The sequence below is a fragment of the Lytechinus variegatus genome, chromosome 4 (assembly GCF_018143015.1).
Source record: "Lytechinus variegatus isolate NC3 chromosome 4, Lvar_3.0, whole genome shotgun sequence".
NCBI lineage: Eukaryota > Metazoa > Echinodermata > Echinoidea > Temnopleuroida > Toxopneustidae > Lytechinus > Lytechinus variegatus.
In genome coordinates this window covers 37,579,731-37,600,218 of record NC_054743.1, presented here as the reverse complement: position 1 = coordinate 37,600,218, position 20,488 = coordinate 37,579,731, and the positions used below count along the sequence as shown (strand labels likewise).

The 20,488-nt window shown below is 35.9% G+C and overlaps 1 protein-coding gene across 1 annotated transcript; it reads left to right on the top strand.

The window, feature by feature from the left end:
* Positions 1 to 1,380: 1,380 nt before the first annotated feature.
* On the top strand, positions 1,381 to 11,373 carry LOC121413980 (heterogeneous nuclear ribonucleoprotein R-like). The gene is given in 12 exon segments (XM_041607010.1): positions 1,381 to 1,489; positions 3,876 to 4,075; positions 4,304 to 4,536; positions 5,613 to 5,726; positions 6,101 to 6,277; positions 6,639 to 6,774; positions 7,084 to 7,289; positions 7,704 to 7,853; positions 9,175 to 9,296; positions 9,816 to 9,960; positions 9,962 to 10,207; positions 10,209 to 11,373. Coding segments are annotated over 11 exon segments (1,908 nt in total). The 5' UTR covers positions 1,381 to 1,489; positions 3,876 to 3,903; the 3' UTR covers positions 10,416 to 11,373.
* Positions 11,374 to 20,488: the final 9,115 nt, after the last annotated feature.

Here is a 20,488-nt window from a genome sequence, read left to right as displayed (position 1 = left end):
CGCATGATCAGACTCGAAGGTTGGTACTTAAGGGACATGGTGGTTTAAAATTTAATGAGATAAGCACCAACTTTGATTTCTTGATTATTCATATATTCTTTTGAATTGTGTTTTTCGTTTAAATCCACAAAAAAACAACAATGCGTCCACGAACGACTGGTATTTCACATGGCAGTTCGCCACATGCATTGTACAACATATGCATTCAAAGTAGAAGTGCAAATACCTTCATAGAGTGTTCATTGATGTGTTATAATCCCCTGATCTATTCAATTTCTCCATCCTGCTTACGTAATATCTTGCTTTGAAATTTGCCTATCACAATGAAAGAAATGAAAGGTTATTTGACCAAAATTGCCCGTGAAGTACAGTGATTTACCGACCGGCCTTAATTGTATTACCGAACGCGTGCATCCTAGGCGTCGGAAAATCATACGCTCAAAATTTTGCAACATCCTTCCAAAGGGAACTTGAATAGAAAGATGATGAAAAATGGTCAAAAACACATTTTCAAAGACTTGATATTTTAAAAATATTAAACTATGGTAAAAATATTTCAACAGTGATTTTGTTGTTTTCTCAATTTTTCCCATAGAAAACACACGTTCGGTAATACGATACGTTTTTCAAGTGACAAAAATATTTCACATGCGAATAGGGATCCATTTGGAAGCTATTATCATAAAAAGGAAAAATGATTTCGGCATTTTTTTTTATTTTGTAGGTAATTGTGTATTTATTGTGAAAGTTTGATAAATTTTATGAGAACTATGTGTTTGATATGATTGGATTCATGAAGTGTTAACTGGTGTGTTCACTCGTCTCCCTCTTATTTTTACTCTTCATTATTCATCCTTTTGCCCCTTCTTTTTTCTTTCTTTCCCCCTTTTTTCCATTTTTTCTCCTCCAAAATACATGTATTATTTCGATTTTTATTGATGAATTTCTCTTCATAATAAAAGACCAAAAATAGTAAGGGGCAATTTATATTGTGCCCAGTACTATTTGGGTACTAGGGGACGCGACCCCCTGTCCCCCTGGGATTTCCGCTGGATGCAGCCATAAATTCAATCTCTGCCCGCCCCAAATGTTCGGACTAACATAGGTAAACAGTTTCATCAAAATCCTTAAAGGACAAGTCCACCCCAACAAAAACTTGATTTGAATAAAAAGAGAAAATTGAACAAGCATAACACTGAAAATTCCATCAAAATCGGATGTAAAATAAGAAAGATATGACATTTTAAAGTTTCATTTCACAAAACAGAAAAATATGCCCTCTCACATGGGGTGCATTCGAGAGACTAAAAAGATGCATCCTCCTCCAACGGTTCAATGCACATATTATGCACACTATCCATTTAAACCCCTGAATTCCAGCGTTGGAAACCCGTAAGAACGCCATCTTCCGCACATCACGCACACGGGAGAGCCACGATCCCCTGGACGGAGCAGGAATTCGTCCATTTCCCCCTTAATTTTAAGTTAGGTAAGTATCAGTTTTATTTTTTTGTAATGTCTGGATTTTATTGCATATTTGTATCGCAATTTGTGTACGTTTTCTTCATTTGATTGTTTTTAATTCATTTGCAATGCTTGTTTTTTTTTACTGAGCGTCGCTTCGCCGCTCAGCAGCAGCTGTGTGTGTGTAATTATGACATGAGTGAAACGAAAAATCTGATATTGTTCTGCCTTTCTGTTTCCCAAAATAACAAATTGTGTATGCGAATTCGGGTTTTCCTAGTATATAATACTTTATATACGTTGTATTGAATCATTCGGTATGATTTTAAGTGTGAATATACGTTCATTTTCATCATTTTATTCCACCCATGGAAATTTGCTTAGCCTTTGCTTTGGTGTGCGTGGCCATGCATTGGCTGTCGGTGGTGGATGTTGCATGTGAAATTTGATGTCGACACTACACGTCTACAGTTTGACATTGTTCCGCGATCTTTTGCCCTCTAATTGTGTTTTTTTTTTTTAGTTATTTGAACATTGTTTTCGTATATTTTTTTCATCGCTTATCTTGTAAATACGTTTTCTTTGTTGGAAGATTTGCTGTAATTTTCATGTGTAAATTTTCAACAACAAGCGCACATGTTCATTTGGTCAGATACTGACAGTTCGCCATGTGGAGTGCCAGCGATCGAGGGGACGCCGGTTTATTTGCATATGAATGGGCTAGGGAGCTGAAGGACGCGATTCGCATTGTGAATGGTTGGCTTTTGTGGCGGCGGGAAGAGTGCAGTGTGTGTTCTTTGTGGTGTGTGTAGTTAAGCGTCCATAGGCATGGCATGCATATGGGAGCATGAGCATTTGCCAATGTCTGAATATCGAGAAGTTTTGTTTGTGGCTCAATTTCCTTTCCAAATCCTAGATTCAAAGTTAGATTTACTATGTAGGGTCTAGATCTAATATTTTTTTCTTTTATTTCTCTGTTCTTAGATTCAGTCCCTTTGACTTTCTCATATTTTTAGATCGTTTTTTATTTTAAATCTGAACTTCCTGAATTGGTATTTTTAATTTTTTTTTTGCCCATATGAGGGTGGGGAGGCACTTCAAAAAAATAATAAGGCCTAGGCCACAAATGAAAAATTTCACAAAATCCATGCAGCAAATATTTTTTTTTAGAAAATTTAGGTATTGAGAATTTTTCACATTACATGCAAAATTATGAGAGCATCTTATTTTTGTTTCTGGATCTAATCTGCTATTCCAATCTACAAACAAAATATTTTTCTTACAGAATTTGGATGTTGTAATTGAGCGAAGCTTGCACCCTCAGCAAAACTGAAATAGGCCTAAATGAATGAAACATTTAGAAGTTTCTGACTTTTCACTGCCATTTTGGATGGTTAAAGGACAAGTCCACCCCAAGAAAAACTCGATTTGAATAAAAAGAAAAATTCAACAAGCGTAACACTGAAAATTTCATCAAAATCGGATGTAAAATAAGAAAGTTATGGCATTTTAAATTTTCGCTTATACAAAATATGAACGAGCCAGTTACATCCAAATGAGAGTTGATGACATCACTCACTATTTCTTTTTTATTTTATATGAAATATTTTTATTTTCTTGTCATTGTCATGTGAAATGAAGTTTCATTCCTCCCTGACCCTGTGGAATTCCATTGTTTTAACATTTTGTGCTTCAGACAAGGAGGTCCTAATCGTCAAATTCGTAAAAATTGAAATATTGTATAATTCAAACAAAAACAAAAATAGTGACATCACCGACTCTCTCATTTGGATGTAACTGGCCCGTTCATATAACTATTTTGTTGAAAATAAGCGAAACTTCAAAATGTCATAACTTATTTTACATCCGATTTTGATGAAATTTTCAGCATTGTGCTTGTCTGATTTTTCTCTATTGATTCAAATCAACATTTTTCTGAAGTGGACTTGACCTTTAAATTTCCACATTCTAATTTTATAACATGCCTCAAGTTATTACCAAAGAAATGTCTTACAGATTTGGCAATTACTAATTTGACTGCACCACAAAATGTTAAAAAAACTATGGTAATTACACATGTTGAGGGGGAATACATGTAGATATTTCTTTCACATGATAATGAGGAGAATATTGAAATATTTTATACAGTGAAATACAAAAGGAAAAGTGAGTGGGTGACATCAGTCCCCTTATTTGTATACTGACCTGGAAGTGCATATCACTGTTATGTGAAATAATTACAATAATTTTCATGAAATTTTCAGTGTTGTGCTTGTTTGATTTTTTTTTCTTTTTATTTAAATCAACATTCAGGTGGACTTGTCCTTTAATAGAATTCAAGTAGGCCCTAAATTATTGTATGAAGGCTCATCAGGCCTAATCTGTCGTGATTCTCCCATAATTTAATACAGGTAACACACCCCCAGTAGGCTGCAAATCATGGCAGATAATGGTGATATAAAACCAGAAGAGATGGAACAAAGCCAGGGAGATGGTGGTGCTGAGGAGCCCATGGAGACTGAGTTTGAAAGAACAGACAAATATGACAGCTACCTGGGAATGGGCTTCACAGAGAAGGTTGCTTCCGAACTGGACAGGTTCTTTGCAAAAGGTATGTTTTATTGAAGTGGTTCATTTTGAAATGTGTTGACTTTTATATTATATAGTAATGTCCTGATTTCTTTGCCCTCATACCCTTAGCTGTATGATTTGAAAATTGAATACAGTTATTTTGTTTCACAAATTCTTTCTAGAAATAAGTGAGAATAATCCAAAATTTTAAAAAAGCTGTGTCTCGTTAAATTTTAATGTGCTATGTATTTTTTTTGTCAATGTGTAGGAATCCTTTCTGGTGATGATGCACTGGATGATAGAGCGTTTGAGGCTCTGAAAGAACTTGACGAGACATCTAGGCTCGGAGTCTTGAAGCAGTTTGGTGAGAGTGACTTGTCCCATGTCACTAACACAAGTGCATTCCTGTGTGGGGTCATCAGGACATACAGACAGAAGAGCAGAATGAAGCAGTCACAGGGTGGACAAGAACCCAAGGGTCCAGATGAAGCTAAAATTAAGGTAAAAATTATGAAAGCTTGTTAACCCTAAATAGACTGGTCTATTTCGACACCTAAGAAGACGGGGGGGGGGGGGCTGATTCAGCCCCCCTCCCCCCTTATGATCTCGGACATCGATAGCGACGAAAATTGGCACGCGCGTTACCCATGGCATTATCTACAAAATTATAATATCAAATTCTGAGAAAAATCTCATTCCTCATTAATTATGCTAATTTATGCGTAAAATCATAAGTTTGCTCTAATTATCGAAATAATGCCCCTAAAATGCTAATTTTTGTTTCACAAACCCTAGATAGGCATCTGATCAAATTTATTTCTAAAATTTTTCAACATCACATTTATTTTCTCATGTATTTTTCTATTTTCTAAATTTCTTATGTATTTCTTTGTTTTTTATTGTTTTTTCAATGAAAATGGTTTAGGACTTTATTTTGACCATAAAAAAGGTAAAATTGATTGGAAGCAGTAAAAGGAAAAATAATATACATTTATGAATTTTGGCAAAAAACACTATTTGCATTGGATTTGTACACAAATTCACATTTTTGAGTGATATTGGGTCTCCTTGCACTTATGAAATGTTGCGTAATTTCAGAACCGCTTACCGGGGTTACAATTTTGGTCTCAAAAGTTAGGCGAGACGTGAAAGTAAGTCGGCGAGCAACGTGGTCAAAAAATTTCAAGCGGGGGATTTATTGTGAAAAATGTTGGGGGCTGAATCAGCCCCCCCCCCCAGTCTTTTTAGGGTTAAGTGTGTATGTGTCTGTAATTGGTATTTCTTTCCTCTTTGGAATTCAAAACCCTATAAAGCTTGGTAAAATTGAATGAGTCATTTCCAAATTTTAATTCATTGTCTGATAGCCTGATCGATTTTATATGATGAAATACTTAGTATTCTGTTTATATAATTTTGGGGCTTTACTATGAACTACTGACCATCTAACACTTTCAAGCATCTAGAAATGAATCTGCTTGTTGAAGGAAGTCGCTTTAGCTCTAGCGCAGATGGAACTACCTTTTACCTACGTTTGTGCCTTACAGTAATGCATTGTTTTTTCTATTCCTTTGTTGCAGGAAATCCTTGCCAGAACAGGTTACTCACTAGATATCACATTAGGACAGAGAAAGTCCAGTCGTCCCAAACCTGAAGATGTTGAAACGTTACCGCCACCCGCCCAAGGTTCAGAGGTGAGAACAGTTTTTACTTGACATTTTTTTCCTGTTGACCCATATTGCAGTATCATATTTCTTTGGGAAATATATAGGGTATTTCCCTCAAAGCCATTCATTGTTTTAAAATTAAAATTCTCTGTTTCAAAAGTATTGATTTTAGTTGATGAAAATTACTACTTGTTTAGATTGTCCAGGTAATCAAGCATTCCAGGCCCTGTCTTACATAGAGTTGCAACAGAATAAATGTAGACCAGTCACAATTTTACTTTGATTCATATCTGTCTGTCTATAGTATCCATCGTTAATATTTCTAAAACAAGGAAAAAAATGTGCGAAGAGGTGCTCCAGATTTTTGAATAACTGAATATCACTTTTATCTTTAATTCTAGATCTTCATTGGAAAGATCCCAAGGGAGATGTTTGAAGATGAACTCATTCCTCTGTTGGAGCAGTGTGGTGATGTGCATGATCTGAGGTTAATGATGGACCCACTTACAGGCCAAAACAGGGGTTACGCATTTGCAGCATTCACTACCACCGATGGTGCCAAGGAAGCTGTCAAAAAGGTATGTATACTGGAAGATGCATTTCAAGTCGATATCAGTGTTCATGTTATGTAGGTAGTAGCTACCAAGGTGCCACAAAGGTCTATGCTATGTACTTGTGTGCCTTTAGTAAGGCATTAATTTATGTTACCATTGCAGTTTCATTAGCTTTTCATCACTTACAATTCCAGTGTATTTGTGACAAGTTGGCTGGAAAGCACTATTAAGAAATTCCAGTCCATGACTATCTGATTCTTGTCCATAGCTTTGCTATTGCAGACAATTTAGTGATGTAAACTTCATGTTCAATGTTGCATGTATTTGAACAAAAAGTGTCCATAAAGTCAAAGCATACTTATTTTGTGTTTGATTTATTTTGTAGCTCAATGGATACAAAGTCAAAGAAAACTGGCAAATCAGTGTGAACATCTCAGTACCGAAGAGTAGGCTCTACGTCGGCTCCATCCCCAAGAACAAGACCAAAGAAGAGATCTTGGAAGAGTTCTCCAAAGTTGAAAGTGAGTTAACAGTTTGAACTTCCTTGCAACCTGGGAAATATATTTTTTCCCGGTTTTTCATTGCATTATGAAGATGGAAGAGCAGTGTTCTTAATATTGACTAACATTTCTTTTTTTTAACCTGTAAATCAACAGCTTCTAAATGTGTATTTTGATGAACTGAGATGTCATAAGTAATTATTTATGAAAATATGCTATTTGCATGCAGTAAGCATAATGGGAAGGGGGGCTGCCTTGGTGAATAGAAACAAAAAGATTCCGGAACAGAGTAAACACTGTCTAAATATCTTTTTTGTGTGTGATCAACAGAGGGTCTGATGGATGTCATCATCTACAAGACAGAAGACAAGATGCGCAATCGTGGTTTTGCCTTCCTCGAGTTTGACTCCCACAAAGCAGCTGCAAGTGCGAAGAGGAAACTTCTCTCTGGAAGGGTCAAGGTCTGGAATCAAATCAATGTCAATGTAGACTGGGCTGATCCAGTGATTGAGCCAGACTCCGAGACTATGTCGAAGGTAAGTTATTCCAGCTAATCACAAAGCAGAGTTAAGTTTTGAAAGAATTTGTCTATGAATACCTCAAGTTTCGGCATGGTTTGCCGAACTTTTTACTTAGTATTTCATATTTCAGCACAGGATCTACACCTGTCTCTTGTGTTACGCTCTTGCCATAACTTTGCAATTTGTTAACTTATGAAATCCAAATCTTGTTACATGTATTCACATTCATTGGAATTGCAATTATCTGATAAGTTATGAAAAAAAATTACATTTGATGCTTTCACTTCCAGCTCTCTTGTGTCTGTATGGCAGGGGCAATGATCTGAATAGACTTTGGAATCAGAGGTCTTGTTATTATTAAAAATATTTTTTGAAACCCAAAGAAATGAGTTGTCATTGATAATTTTTTTTTTTAAATTGCATCTTCAGGTGAAAGTTGTGTACATCAGAAATCTTTCTCAGGAATCAACAGAAGCGAAGATTAAGGAAGACTTTGGTCAGTATGGTGAGGTTGAGAAGGCCAAGAAGATGAAGGATTACTGCTTTGTTCACTTCAAGGAAAGGGAAGCAGCTGTCAAGGTAATTTGTCATTTCAGTTATGTCTGTGCACCCCCCCCCCCTTGAAAAAATGGAAAGGTTATTTATGGAGATGAAACTAAATTTAGTAGGTAGTGGGTAAAGCAGAAATAACTCGTGGTTGTCAGTTCAATCATTCATCAAAGGTCGCATGTCATAAGGTGGTCCAATTTCGCGAACAGGGTAAAAATGTTATAGCTATTACCATTCTCTACATAATGACAAAGTTTTAAGTTTTGAATACCGTTACTTTTCCTTAAAATGACTAATTAACAGTCAATTATTACATAGATGTAAATGTGAATTTTGAAATGTGTTTTTCTCAAATTTGGACCTGCTGCACATAAAATGGTGTCAAAAGTTAATGCAACATGGATCACCCTAGTATTTTGCAGTTATAATCTTGAAAGATCAATGATTAAATCTTTACCAAAAGTAAAATAATAATCTATTATTTTATGCATGTTAATTATACTAATTAATTAACAGTATTTAATTTCACATTTCTGCCCCCAAAATACCTGTCACTGTATTTGTATGCTTGGCAAAATGACAACATCATGGGTAGAAATGTTTGTTGCAATGATACACAACATTTGTACTAAAAATTAAGATTACAAATTAGATAATTAACCAAATCTCTCCGGTTTACTAATTGATAAGGTTGCAGATCAGAGCTGACATACACATGTATTCCATTGCTGCATATTTTCAAAACGCCCAGAAATGTGAGGATATCAGTCATATTACATATTATAGGAAGTTGTTCATTAGGTTTAATTAATATTTTATCATTTACCGCATCCGCCACCCCTGTTACTTCAAACTTAATGTACCATAGTTTTTATTCCTGATATTGTATTGATCTAATTCATAGTAATATAGTTAGCCTATAGTTCTAGCTTCAAAATGAGATATTACTCAATAAATTTGGTTAAGATGCTGTGATGTAGCAACAATTTATCCATGGCACCGTGTGGAAAATTGTTCATACGCCACCCTTTTTGCATACCCAACTTATGAAATGCGACCACAGCTTATAACCCAATTCTAGTGAATAATTTGATTAACTAGAAATTTTGCAATCATTCATTTTCAGGATTTATTAATGAAGTTAGAATGTTGTGAGTGAACTTCTTTGGGAAATACTAAATGTGGTCGCAGATCATTGGTTGCCTCGGAAGTAAGTTGGTACTGTTGTGTTGCTAGTTTTCAGCTGTAAATTAGTAATTTGTAAGTTTAATTGACAAATTGATAATAAGTTCGTTTCATAATTGAGCCGTTGCTTTTATATTCTCCCCCCCCCCCTTATTGTCATGACTAGGCGATAGAGGAGATGAATGGGAAGGAGTATGAAGGAACCACGATAGAAGTGTCTCTTGCCAAACCACCTCAGGAAAACAAGAAGAAAAAAGAAAGAATCATGAGGCAACAGAATCTTGGAGGGTGAGTATTTACAGGCAAAACCACTCTGAATAAAGTGATTATTCCTAATTGCTGCACCAACAGTCCTCAACGTGACATGCTGGCGAGGTTTTTCGCCAATTTTTGTGTGAAGACCAAGTTTCAAAGAGTTAAGAGGTCTAGGGTGCAGTTTGTAACCCCTGGAGTCTAGTTGCATTTATCTGCAATGAAAGAAGAATTTAAAGTAGTTGTAATTTCACATTCTTGGCCATTTTGATGTGTGTTTAATAACTAAAAAAAGGCAAATTCCGAAATGCATTCAACATTGAAATTTATTTACAAAATGCACATAAAGATTGCATTTGATTAAGTTTGCAGTTACCAAATTTTGCAAATTTGAAAGGGGGGGGGGGTGGTAAAAAAGAGAAATTGCGATAGAATATTTGCAAAATAAAGGTCTTTACTATGTTCAATATCTATGAACTTCATGCTCTGACCTTTCACGGTATGGATTCAAAGTTCAAATGTCAATTGCTGTTATTGTGTAAAATTTTTTTGCAGATTCGGCTTTGAAGGGTACTCGCCTCGAGGTCGTGGTGGTCCACAAGGCGGCCACCGTGGTCGTGGAAGTGGATATGGTGGTGGAGATCGCTATAGGGACTATGGTGGCTATGAAGGTTATGATGATGGATATTATGGTGGCTACGGGGGGCGGTTATGGTGGTGGACGTTATGAAGCAGACAGCTATGGATACGGTGAAGGCTATGACGGTTACTATGGCGGCGGAGCAGGATACGGACGTGGACGTGGCAACAGAGCAAGAGGGAGGGGCATGGGAATTCGAGGAGGGCCCAGTACACAGAGGGGTTTTTTACGGGGAGGTGGGGCCCGAGGTGGCCCCAGGGGAGGGCGCGGTGGTCCCAGGGGTGGACGTGGCAACCGGGGTGGCCGAGGGGGGGCGAGGAGGTAACATGGGTGGCAAGAGGAAATTAGAAGGACAATTGATGGGGGACCCAAAGCGACGCAACACCCAATCTCAGTGGGGAACGCAACCCATTGCCCAACAGCCTCTTGATCAGGGATATGGTTATAGTGACTACAACAACTTCTATGATGACCAGTGGTCATCGGACAACTACGGGGCTGGCAGTTGGAAGTAGATGACTTCATCTGCAGGACCATAAAGTAAATTTCCACTGGAAAGGGTGGATGAGACCTGTCTTCACTTCACGATCAGTACAGGTAAAATCTCAATGGGCTGGGAACATGGACTTTGTCTATTGTAAATAATCAACTAGAATATACCTCTCTCAGAATGCTCATAAAGTGCCCAATTCTTTTTAGCTTACTCAATTATTACTTTGCGAACTACAAAGGCACGTGCACTGTCAACATTTTAAATAATCTGGAAAAAAATAATAATTCATTGTATTGAAGTTTGTCTCATTTTGGATGGTTATGAAATATGTATGTAAGGTTCATGTAGTTAATCCACTAGAATTGGAATTGGAAAAATTTAAAGGAAAAACAGAAAAAAAGTTGGTTTTCAAAGTTCTTTGGTCTTTTTAACTATTTTGTCTTAATGTGTAACTGTTGAAAATTGTCTAAAAGTGTGTACATAGAAACCACTCTAGAACACCTGTGTATTGTTATGAATTGTTTTGAAAAGAATGAAACATTTTTATGGAGAAAAACGTTAGATGACATTGATATGCAGTATTCATTGACCAGTGCAGTTTGCAGGTTTGTCTCCTTTAGAAGAAATATTTTTACATTTCAGACTCAAATATAATGCTTTGTACATTTACCTTCAGTGTTATTCTGTACAGATAAAGGCATATTTCAAGTTTGTTAGTAGCAGTCAAAATGGGCTAGCATGTAGACATTAGTGTTCAGTGCAAAACTGCAAATGTTTCTATATTCAATTGATAGATTTTAAATATGTCTGTTTTTATCAGAACACTCATACTTTACAGCAGTGGAAATCATGTTTTGTCGTCCTGTCCGAAAAATTGTGACTCTCGTGTAGATATCCCTTGTTTTTGGCAAAATTAATTATGTAGTAGCAAAAGTCCTAAGTTTTTGATATTCATTAAAGTTGACCATGTACAGAATTTACAAAATTGCTTTTCTACCAGTTTCTTTATTCAGATTTCAAACAAGTCGAGTTTTCAACTGTTTTTATGGAAAAAAAATATCCTTGCACATTGTGTTCACGTTATCATAGACAATCTACAATGAACTTGAAAAGGTTCAATTGATTGTCTTTTTGTTTTTAAAGAAAAGTACAGTATAAAGAAAAATAAATAAAATCCATAGTGTAGCATGTTGCATGTTAAAATGGATAAGTGAAAAGTAGTCTTTAAAACTTAATCTCATTTTCACATTCCAACATGAATTTGAAAAACGTAGTGCATGCTTTATTGACTAACTTGTGTTACAATCATTATGTGGATATTAACACGTTTCTTTGTCTCTCTTTTTCTCCCTCTTCACTTTCTCATCCCTGTTACCCAAATAGAAAACAAGCCATTCAAATTCTTGAATGTAAATTAGTTCCCAAATTGGAACTCATGAAAAGTTCAAGATAATTCCTTTTATTAATTGTGTATTGTTATGTTATTTGATAGCCATTTCTTTTTCAGATTAAAAAAAAATGAGGGGGGTCAATACCCCCCTCAAACTCAATTGCACAGTCATGCTTTATGACTGTTTTTGGAATTAATGCTCTACAAGAACGATTATCTTCAAGATCCTAAATTTAGGATTCATAATTTGCATCCAGAATTAATCAGGAGACCTAAACCATGTACTTTGAACCAGGAATTGTGATTTGGAGCCTTTTTGAAGGCTAGAATTTTGCACAGAATGAAAGAATTTTCAAAAGATGGCTTTGAAAGATCCGAGAGTTTTTCCTCTCAGAAATCAAAAGCCTCCTTATTATATACTTTACTACCCCTTGAGATTCTCCAGATTCATCCAGCAGTGCAGACTATGGACTTCGACAACCTCGCTGTTGAACCTTGAACTTTCAACCTTGACATCTACGATCTCGGGTGGATTAATTTTGATAGTACACTGAGCAAAGCATTGTTATGCTATTTATTATTCTAATTTGAAAGAATTTAAAGTCCTTGGATAAATATTTTGGTGATTTCCATATCAGAGGAATAATGATCATATGAGCAAAAGAATCGATGCAAATTCACATCAGTTGACTAGCGAATTTTAAACTTGACCCGCAATGTTCTTCAAGCTCTTGGTCTGATTTTCATAATCAAATGAAATTACATTATTTCTATTGCCAAAAGCACATGGTCAGCAGTTGTCATCAAGAACGAAAGAGGAATTTATTTTGAATGCTTGGATGAAATTTAATGTTTATCTCGGATGAGTAATGGAAGATGACTCAAACGCCTTCATCGTTTTGTTGGACCACGCCAGATAATCACTTCAAGAAAACTACAATAGGATCAAATGAATGATCAATTGAATGAGAATGTCCCAAAGGAAAATAACGTCAAATTGACCCATTTTACTCGCGTGCCTGTTGCGTGCCCTGAAATCCTGTTCGATCATTCTGTAAAGCTTTTCTAGTGATCTCCATTTGGCAGATATTAGAGCAAACTGGAATTGCAAGCTCCCACCTTATGTGCTACTTTTGCAATTAAGTTTGAATGAGATGGCCCCAGAGGAAATTCATGTCAAATCCCTGAACAACACTTTTCCATCATTATGGAAAGTTTTTCAAGTTTCCACTTTATTCTGAAGAATTTTAAGCAAACTGCATTTTCAATCTAATGTTTTATCGTTTTGCAAAGTTCAGACTTTTTCAATCTTTCCAACTAACAAAAAGATATTGATTGATCAACTCAATTATCAATTGTTTCACCCCAGTCAAAGCCTTGAGGAGAAGCTTTCATATTGTCAATCCATGGAAAATCTTCGGGATTGTATCTGTTATTTTAGTGATTGCCATGGTTATCGTACCAAATGCCTCATCCATCCAAACTGCTAGCATTAAAAGCTAATTGGATTTGAACAAGCAAACGGTACAAACATTTTAAATTAGTTTTCAATCTGCTGGTTAGATTTTATTCTGATTTTGAATCAACGTTCAATCTTTGGATGGAACCTTCCTCAAATGTAGGAGTTATAACTGCATTTCCATTGATAAGAGGCTTGATTTGAATGAATCTAGGAAAATTATTACAACAAAACTTGTTTTCACTAGCAACTTTATCCATGATCTTGGGTATTGAGACCCTGAATATTTTTTTTGGTAATGTATTTTTTTATTTAGCTTTTTTTTGGGGGGAGGGCATGTTCTTATCCTGTGAACTCCTTTCCAATTTTCTTTTTCCTTTTTTCCCCATTTTTATGCAATTTCAATTTATTTCCATTCATATGGTCCAAGCCCTCTGGACTTAATATTCCATAGTGAGTATTCAATGAAGAAATAGCATGAACAAAGAAAAAAAAACCCTGGCAATTTTTACTGTCTATTACCCTGCAACACAACAAACTTTCTAGCCAGCTCATTCTTTGATGCTAAAGGAGAGGGGGGGGGGGGGGCTGATAACATATCGTCTGTTAAGATGGCGGTTCACGGCAGTTTGCCCCTTATGCTTGATGCAATCAAAGCCCTTTATCATAAAGTTTGGCTAGTTTCAGAAGGTTACAATGTTATGTAATGACTTGAATTGTGCTTGCTGCAATACAGCCTTTTTAACACATATGAAATCAAATCAGCCAAACACTGTTCTGAATGCTCAAGAGTGCATCCAACTACCGGGTAAACGGCCTTAAAGGGATGGTCCAGGCTGAAAGTATTTTCAGCTTAATAAAAAGAGTAGAATTCACTGAGCAAAATGCTGAAAATTTCATCAAAATTGAATTTTAAAGTATAGCAATATTTTGTGAAAACAGTCAATGAATATTCATTAGATGGGCCGATGATGTCACATCCCCACTTGTTCTTTTGTACTTTATTATATGAAATCGGGTTTCAAATTTTTTCCTCCAAAAACTAGATAAATTGGATTGACAACTGATTTAGTGCACTAGATATTTATTGCTGCAACTTATTTCATTATAAGGGAGACATATCATTCACACAAGTATGAAATAATGAGAATATTATTTTATGTAATAACATAAGAAAAAGGAAAGTGGAGATGTGACATCAGCCCACCTAATGAATATTCATGACAACTATTTTCACAAAATTTTGCTACATTTTTAACTTCAATAACTTAATTATTATCCGATTTTGATGAAATTTTCGGCATTTTGCTCAGTGACTTCTACGGTACTCTATGTATTGAGATACAAATATTTTCAGCCCGGACCATCCCTTTAACTGGCGACTTAAATAGCACAGGGACCCGTTTCATTGAACATGTTATAAAAACAAATTTGCAATGCCAGTTAAAAGCTACAGAAATCATTCGATTTGATTGGCTGATAGTGAACTTGTAGAATCAGCAAGTCTCTGTGAAACAGGACCCTGAACAGGCCCAAATAAAATTGGGAAAAAACATGCCTTTTTTTTAACAATATATTCCCTTTTTCTAGATGGGTGACAAATCAATACTAGTACCCAATTGAGAAAAATGATGCCCTTTTATGCTGAAGATGGAGTACATTTTTTAATGGTGGGTACAAAGACAACAATTGTGTTATCAGATCCACCTTAACAGCTTCCCAGTGGCAATACGAATGCCCTAACATTTTTTTAATGGGTGGGGGACCTGAAAAACAATGTTTATGCAACTGTAGTTCAATTTTCATGTAAAGCTTTTAACATCTATATATTTTCAGTGGAAGGGGGGGGGGGGTGCTAGAGTTGCATCGTTGCCTCATTCTTTATTTTATTATACCACATTTCATGACCCCTGTTGCTGCTTATGATTTCTTTGACCACTAACACTCTTGCAGAGAAAGCTCAAGATAATATTTTAAGTTCCTTGCAAGAACAACTTGCCAAATTCGTTTTTACTGTGTACAAGAACCATTTCTCATATCACATTTTTACCACGGGATTCAGTATAGAGTACTCTAGTGTGACGTCATTTTCCCTTTTTTGCATTTCAGTGATTTTGAATCCATATTTTGTAGAGCATGATGACATACTCCACAGCCCAAATTCAGTGGGAATCTGTCCATGGGAGCATAAGATAACCCCATGAATACATAATAAGCCCCATCAAAATCATCAATGTATTATGGTTGGCCTTTCGTTTTAGGCCCTCATGGACAGATTGGGTTGTAGACGTTTTCCATCATGCCCCAAAGAGGCATGGTACAAAAACTGAAATGCAACACATTTTTTAGGACGTCACTAAAGTTCTTTGCACCAGTTTGTAGTTATGAACCCATTGACCGATTACAGCATGTCATTCTAGAATCTGGTGCCTAATATCCTTAGCCTATAGGCAGAGGTTGTAGCTTATCTTTGCTGATGGGAGGACTACGCACAGCGGCTGAACACTGGACTTGTTTTAAGTCTTTTTTTCGCCCACGATTTGGTGCAAGTTTTTTGGGAGGAAAAACTGCCACTAGACATACGTCAATAAAAAATGCACCAGACATATTGCTAATGTATAGCATACCAGTGTCAGACTCGTGAAGACAAAGATGAGCTGCAGCCTCCGCCTAGACTAAAGGCTCTGATTTCCTTAGTAATGCAAAATGGGCGATTCCCACCACCCACCCAGCCAAAAAAAATAATATTCCACCAGGATTTGAATAATGGGCCAAAATATGCAACTGATCTAATAACAGTTATCCTGTATATCCTACATGTCTTCTCTACTTTTGAGGACATGTCAGCTACATGCTGTACCGCAAAATTGCCGTTTTTGATCCATCCAAATTCATTCATGTGAAATCATCAGGCAATCTATCCATGGTGGCCTCCTTTTCCCCATTTGATATTCACATATTTTCATTCTTCATTGTATGATTTTCTCTTATATTGATCCATCCCGTTTCGTGTCACTACTAAATCTCTTTCCCCCTTTTTTTTGTTCAAATGTGTGTTACTGTATTTTCATTCAAAGTAACCTCTTAATTCATGTTTCTTCCCGATACAAAATTTTATCTACGATTTATCCCTCTAATTCATATTAATCAACAATTTTTCAATTCCATTTTACCGACAACAGGTGTTCCCAAATTTCACCCTAATATTGCATATTATTGACAACTTATGAAAAATTGCCCCATCCAATGCAAGCTGTCCTGAATTTGCTTTGCAGTTTTTAATACTGCATTCATGTCTTTTGTGTAACAGGTTCTTTTTTCCCCTCCAAATTGTCCAAACAAGATCAATTATTCCAGTGTAATTACAGAGCACGAAAAAAGTAATTACACCCCGAAATTGGTTTCAAGTAAAAGACAATATAAATGACAGCTCGCCCAAAGAAATTGCACAAAGAGCAATTTTCAGAAAATTCAAGATTACCTTTTTTTATTATGTGTTCCATAAGTCTGAAAATTTATGGAGCTTGTATTACATGGCATAAGGCAGCTGCATACATATAACATCAGAAAGGAAAATCATAACTTGTTCTCTTTTTGTGGATTTTAGTCAAACCACCACTACTCTCTATCGAAATAATTTTATTGCCAGGAGGCATTCCCCTTTAGCCCCCAAAAGGACTTGGTAATTTCATGAAAGGGATAGGGGGGGGGGGGGGAATCATTAGCTCTAGTAAAGATGGGGCAAGATACCTCCCCCCCCCAAAAAAAAAATTGGTGGTGCACTCCAGGGTATAGACACAATAAAGCCAATTTTTTTAAGGAAGGGGAGGGGAGCAAGGTGCTATATAATAGAGTGCTGGTGTTGTGGGCGAGTGTGTGTGAGAGGATGAGAAAAGAATGGGGGTTGAACTGAACTTAGGGGGTAGAGGAGAAATTATGGCTGTCTGCCTTGTGATTTCTGGGGGGGGGGGGGCTGGGACTTCAAAATGTGGAGGGGTGGTGATAATGGTTATGTGGTAAGGAGGTTGCTAGGGGGTATAACTTCAGTTTCCTTTCTCTCTATAATCAGTTTCCTTTCTATAATCTTGGGCTGGTCTTTTATAACAGCCTATTTTCCTTAAATAAGAAATAAACAAGTACGTCACACAGTTGAAGCAAAAGACATTTGAATGGTTATCTTGCAAATTTTGCGAGTGGAAGTCTCATAACAGACGGTATGACAAAGAGAAGGGGGTTTTTACAAAAAAAAATATACTGGTGAGAAAGTTTTGAGCCATCAAACATGTTTTATGGCATATAAACAACTGAGAAATCCATAACGAGGTTATATTTTAATGTGTGGCCCTTATCTAAGCTATGAAGTTGATGTAAAACAAAAAAAAATCTCATTTGCTAAATTTTGCTATCTTTTAGGGGTCGGACGCAAGGCCAAAAATGCACAAAAATCTGCTTATATTGTCTTGAATAATGCCACTTCATGAAAAAAAAAAAAACACTATTACTCGATATTGTTACCATCACGCTTATACATAAAAGCACATAGTAAAAGGGTATCAAAATGGGCCAAAATCAGTAAAAACAAGGGTATACTTATCAACGCAGGATATGTAAGGGGCATTTCACGCCATCATGTAAAAATATTTGAGGCATTGATTATTCAGGGTGACGGAAAACAAGTCTGGGCATGGGGTCCAACTTCTAATGACAGTAACCCCCAACACACACCACACCAAAAATTGTTCATGTAGTTTCAGTTTCCAGAACAAAAACAAGATGTTTGGAACTTCCATTATTTACATTTATTCTCAATTTCAAAAGAAAAATCACAATTTCCGAGTGGATAAATTTTACATGGAGGAACAAATTTGACACACATACAAGGCCATATGCTCTGGATGGGGGCCTCCCTCCCCCTAAAAAAAATGATTGAAAATTTTTAACTACTACATCAATAAAAAAAATACATATGCCTCAAATAAATGCTAACATTTATTTACAACCATCTGGGAAATGTAGGTTTTGAAACTCCCAATCCAGTCACGTGCTTGAATGCATTTTTTTCTACTTCCCCCCAATAAAGAGAGTCCTTTACAACTTCATTTTCATGAACTAGTCCTCTGATTATATTGGCAATGCATTCAATTGACCTATTGGCTATCAATGTATTGGTTATAAACAAATATGGCAGCAGTATTCAGGTACGTGGAACTACTTATTTATGAACCTAGAACGATATGGGCATTATTTCAAGGAACATCAATGAAATTATTGAACACAATGATTCTTTGGCAAAGAACGATGGAATATACAAGAAAAAAGGGTACAAATGAAAAATTACATCAAAGAATAATTTCTCATAAGTAAAACAATGCACCCACCCCCCCCCAAAAAAAAAAAACACAAAGGAAAAGTAGAAGAAATCCATCAATTATTAATCTTCCTAATTTTCTGCTGCCTATTAGGCTTTACATAAAAACAAGAAACTATCGCAGGTAAAATTTCCCCCTTTATTGAAAGTAAATAAACTAAAACTTCCATGACTAGGGGGGCTCATCATCATATGCTATTGGTACTTGATGTACGTCACCCATCTCTAGGAGTAAAATCAATTATCCTTAATGAAATCTACTGATGTACAAAAATTTGGACAAAACCAGTGTCAAAATCTAGTGCAGAATGAAAAAAAATCAGTAATGGAACATGTTTATATCAAATATGATTTCCATGTGGAAATTTCAGTCAGTAGCAGAGAACTATTTTTTTTTCAATTTCAAATAAGGGCTGGCATTCTTGTGAAATATACTCAATAAATTTTACTCTTCTCTCAACCTAAATTTTAGAATGTTCCTTAAATAGTAAAAAAAAAATGGGGGAGTACACCATGTACCATCATCAGTTCTTAATGCACCCAGTATACCTGAATCTTGTGATAAACTAAACTTCATTTGTGTTTAATGTGTTACAAGGTAAAGAGGTATTTGATCAACATGAAAGTAGCAAACTTAATGACAAAGTGGGTAACAACAAAATTATGTAAAAGTCAAGCAACCACAACTTTGAATAATTACAATTAATTGTCCAACAAAGATATCACCAAGATATATAAATTTTAAAATGAACAGTATTTTTTCTCCACATTTGGAGTGATCAAATTTCATTGGAACAAACTTCATGAGAAGCTATACACTGGGTCCATACGATTATCCCGACATGTAACCCTAATCCTAAACCCCAACCCCCCCCCCCCCCTCTCTTCCCCACTGTATGTACATTGAAGCATAATGGAATAAGACCTAAAACATGAAAAATTAATCTGCCCTAATTAACCTAAACTCAGAGAGTTTTGTCAATTTTTTTTCCTTCATCTTTCTTGATATATATACACTTTTGCTTCACAAAATATATGCATGGTATGATGTATTTATGCAGTCAAAATACATATTTAAGTGAATTCTTTAACCATAAATAGACTGGGCAATTTTGACGCCCCAAGAAGACTGGGGGCGGGGGCTGATTCAGGCCATCGATCGCGCAATCGCGATGAAAATTGGCACATGCATTACCCATGGCATAATCTACAAAACCAAATTCTGCGAAAAATCTCATTGCTAATTATGCTAATTTATGCATAAAATCAAGTTGGCTCTACTTAACTAAATAATGCCCCTAAAATGCTTATTTTTGGTACAAAGACTCTTTACAGGGATCTGACCTAATGTACTTTTTAAAAATTTCAACATCATATCTATTTTCTTACGTATTTTAATTTTTTCTAAATTTCTGATGTATTTCTTTGTTTTCCTCATTTTTGTTTATTCAATGGGAATTGTCAAGGATTTTATTATGACCATTAACAAGATGGGAATTATTGATTTCAATCAGTGAATGAAGAAATGATACATTTATGAATTTTGTCTAAAATCCCTATTTGCATTGGATTTGTACACAAATTCACGTTTTTGAGTGAATTATGGGTCTGCATGCACTTACAAAAAGTTGGGAGTCGCAATCATGGTCTGAAAAATTGCACGAGACTTGAAAGTAAAAAGTCAGTGAATACTCGGTTTGTCAACATTTCCGCGGTAAATGTGCAGCGCATAATTTTTACCGCGTTGCTCGCTGACTTCACTTTCAAGTTCCCCCCCCCCCCCCTCCCAGTCTTCTTTGGGTCAAGCTATTGAGTACAAATTTGAGCAAATTTTTGCCAAAGCTTGACATTTTCTCACAAAACATTTCACTTTTTATA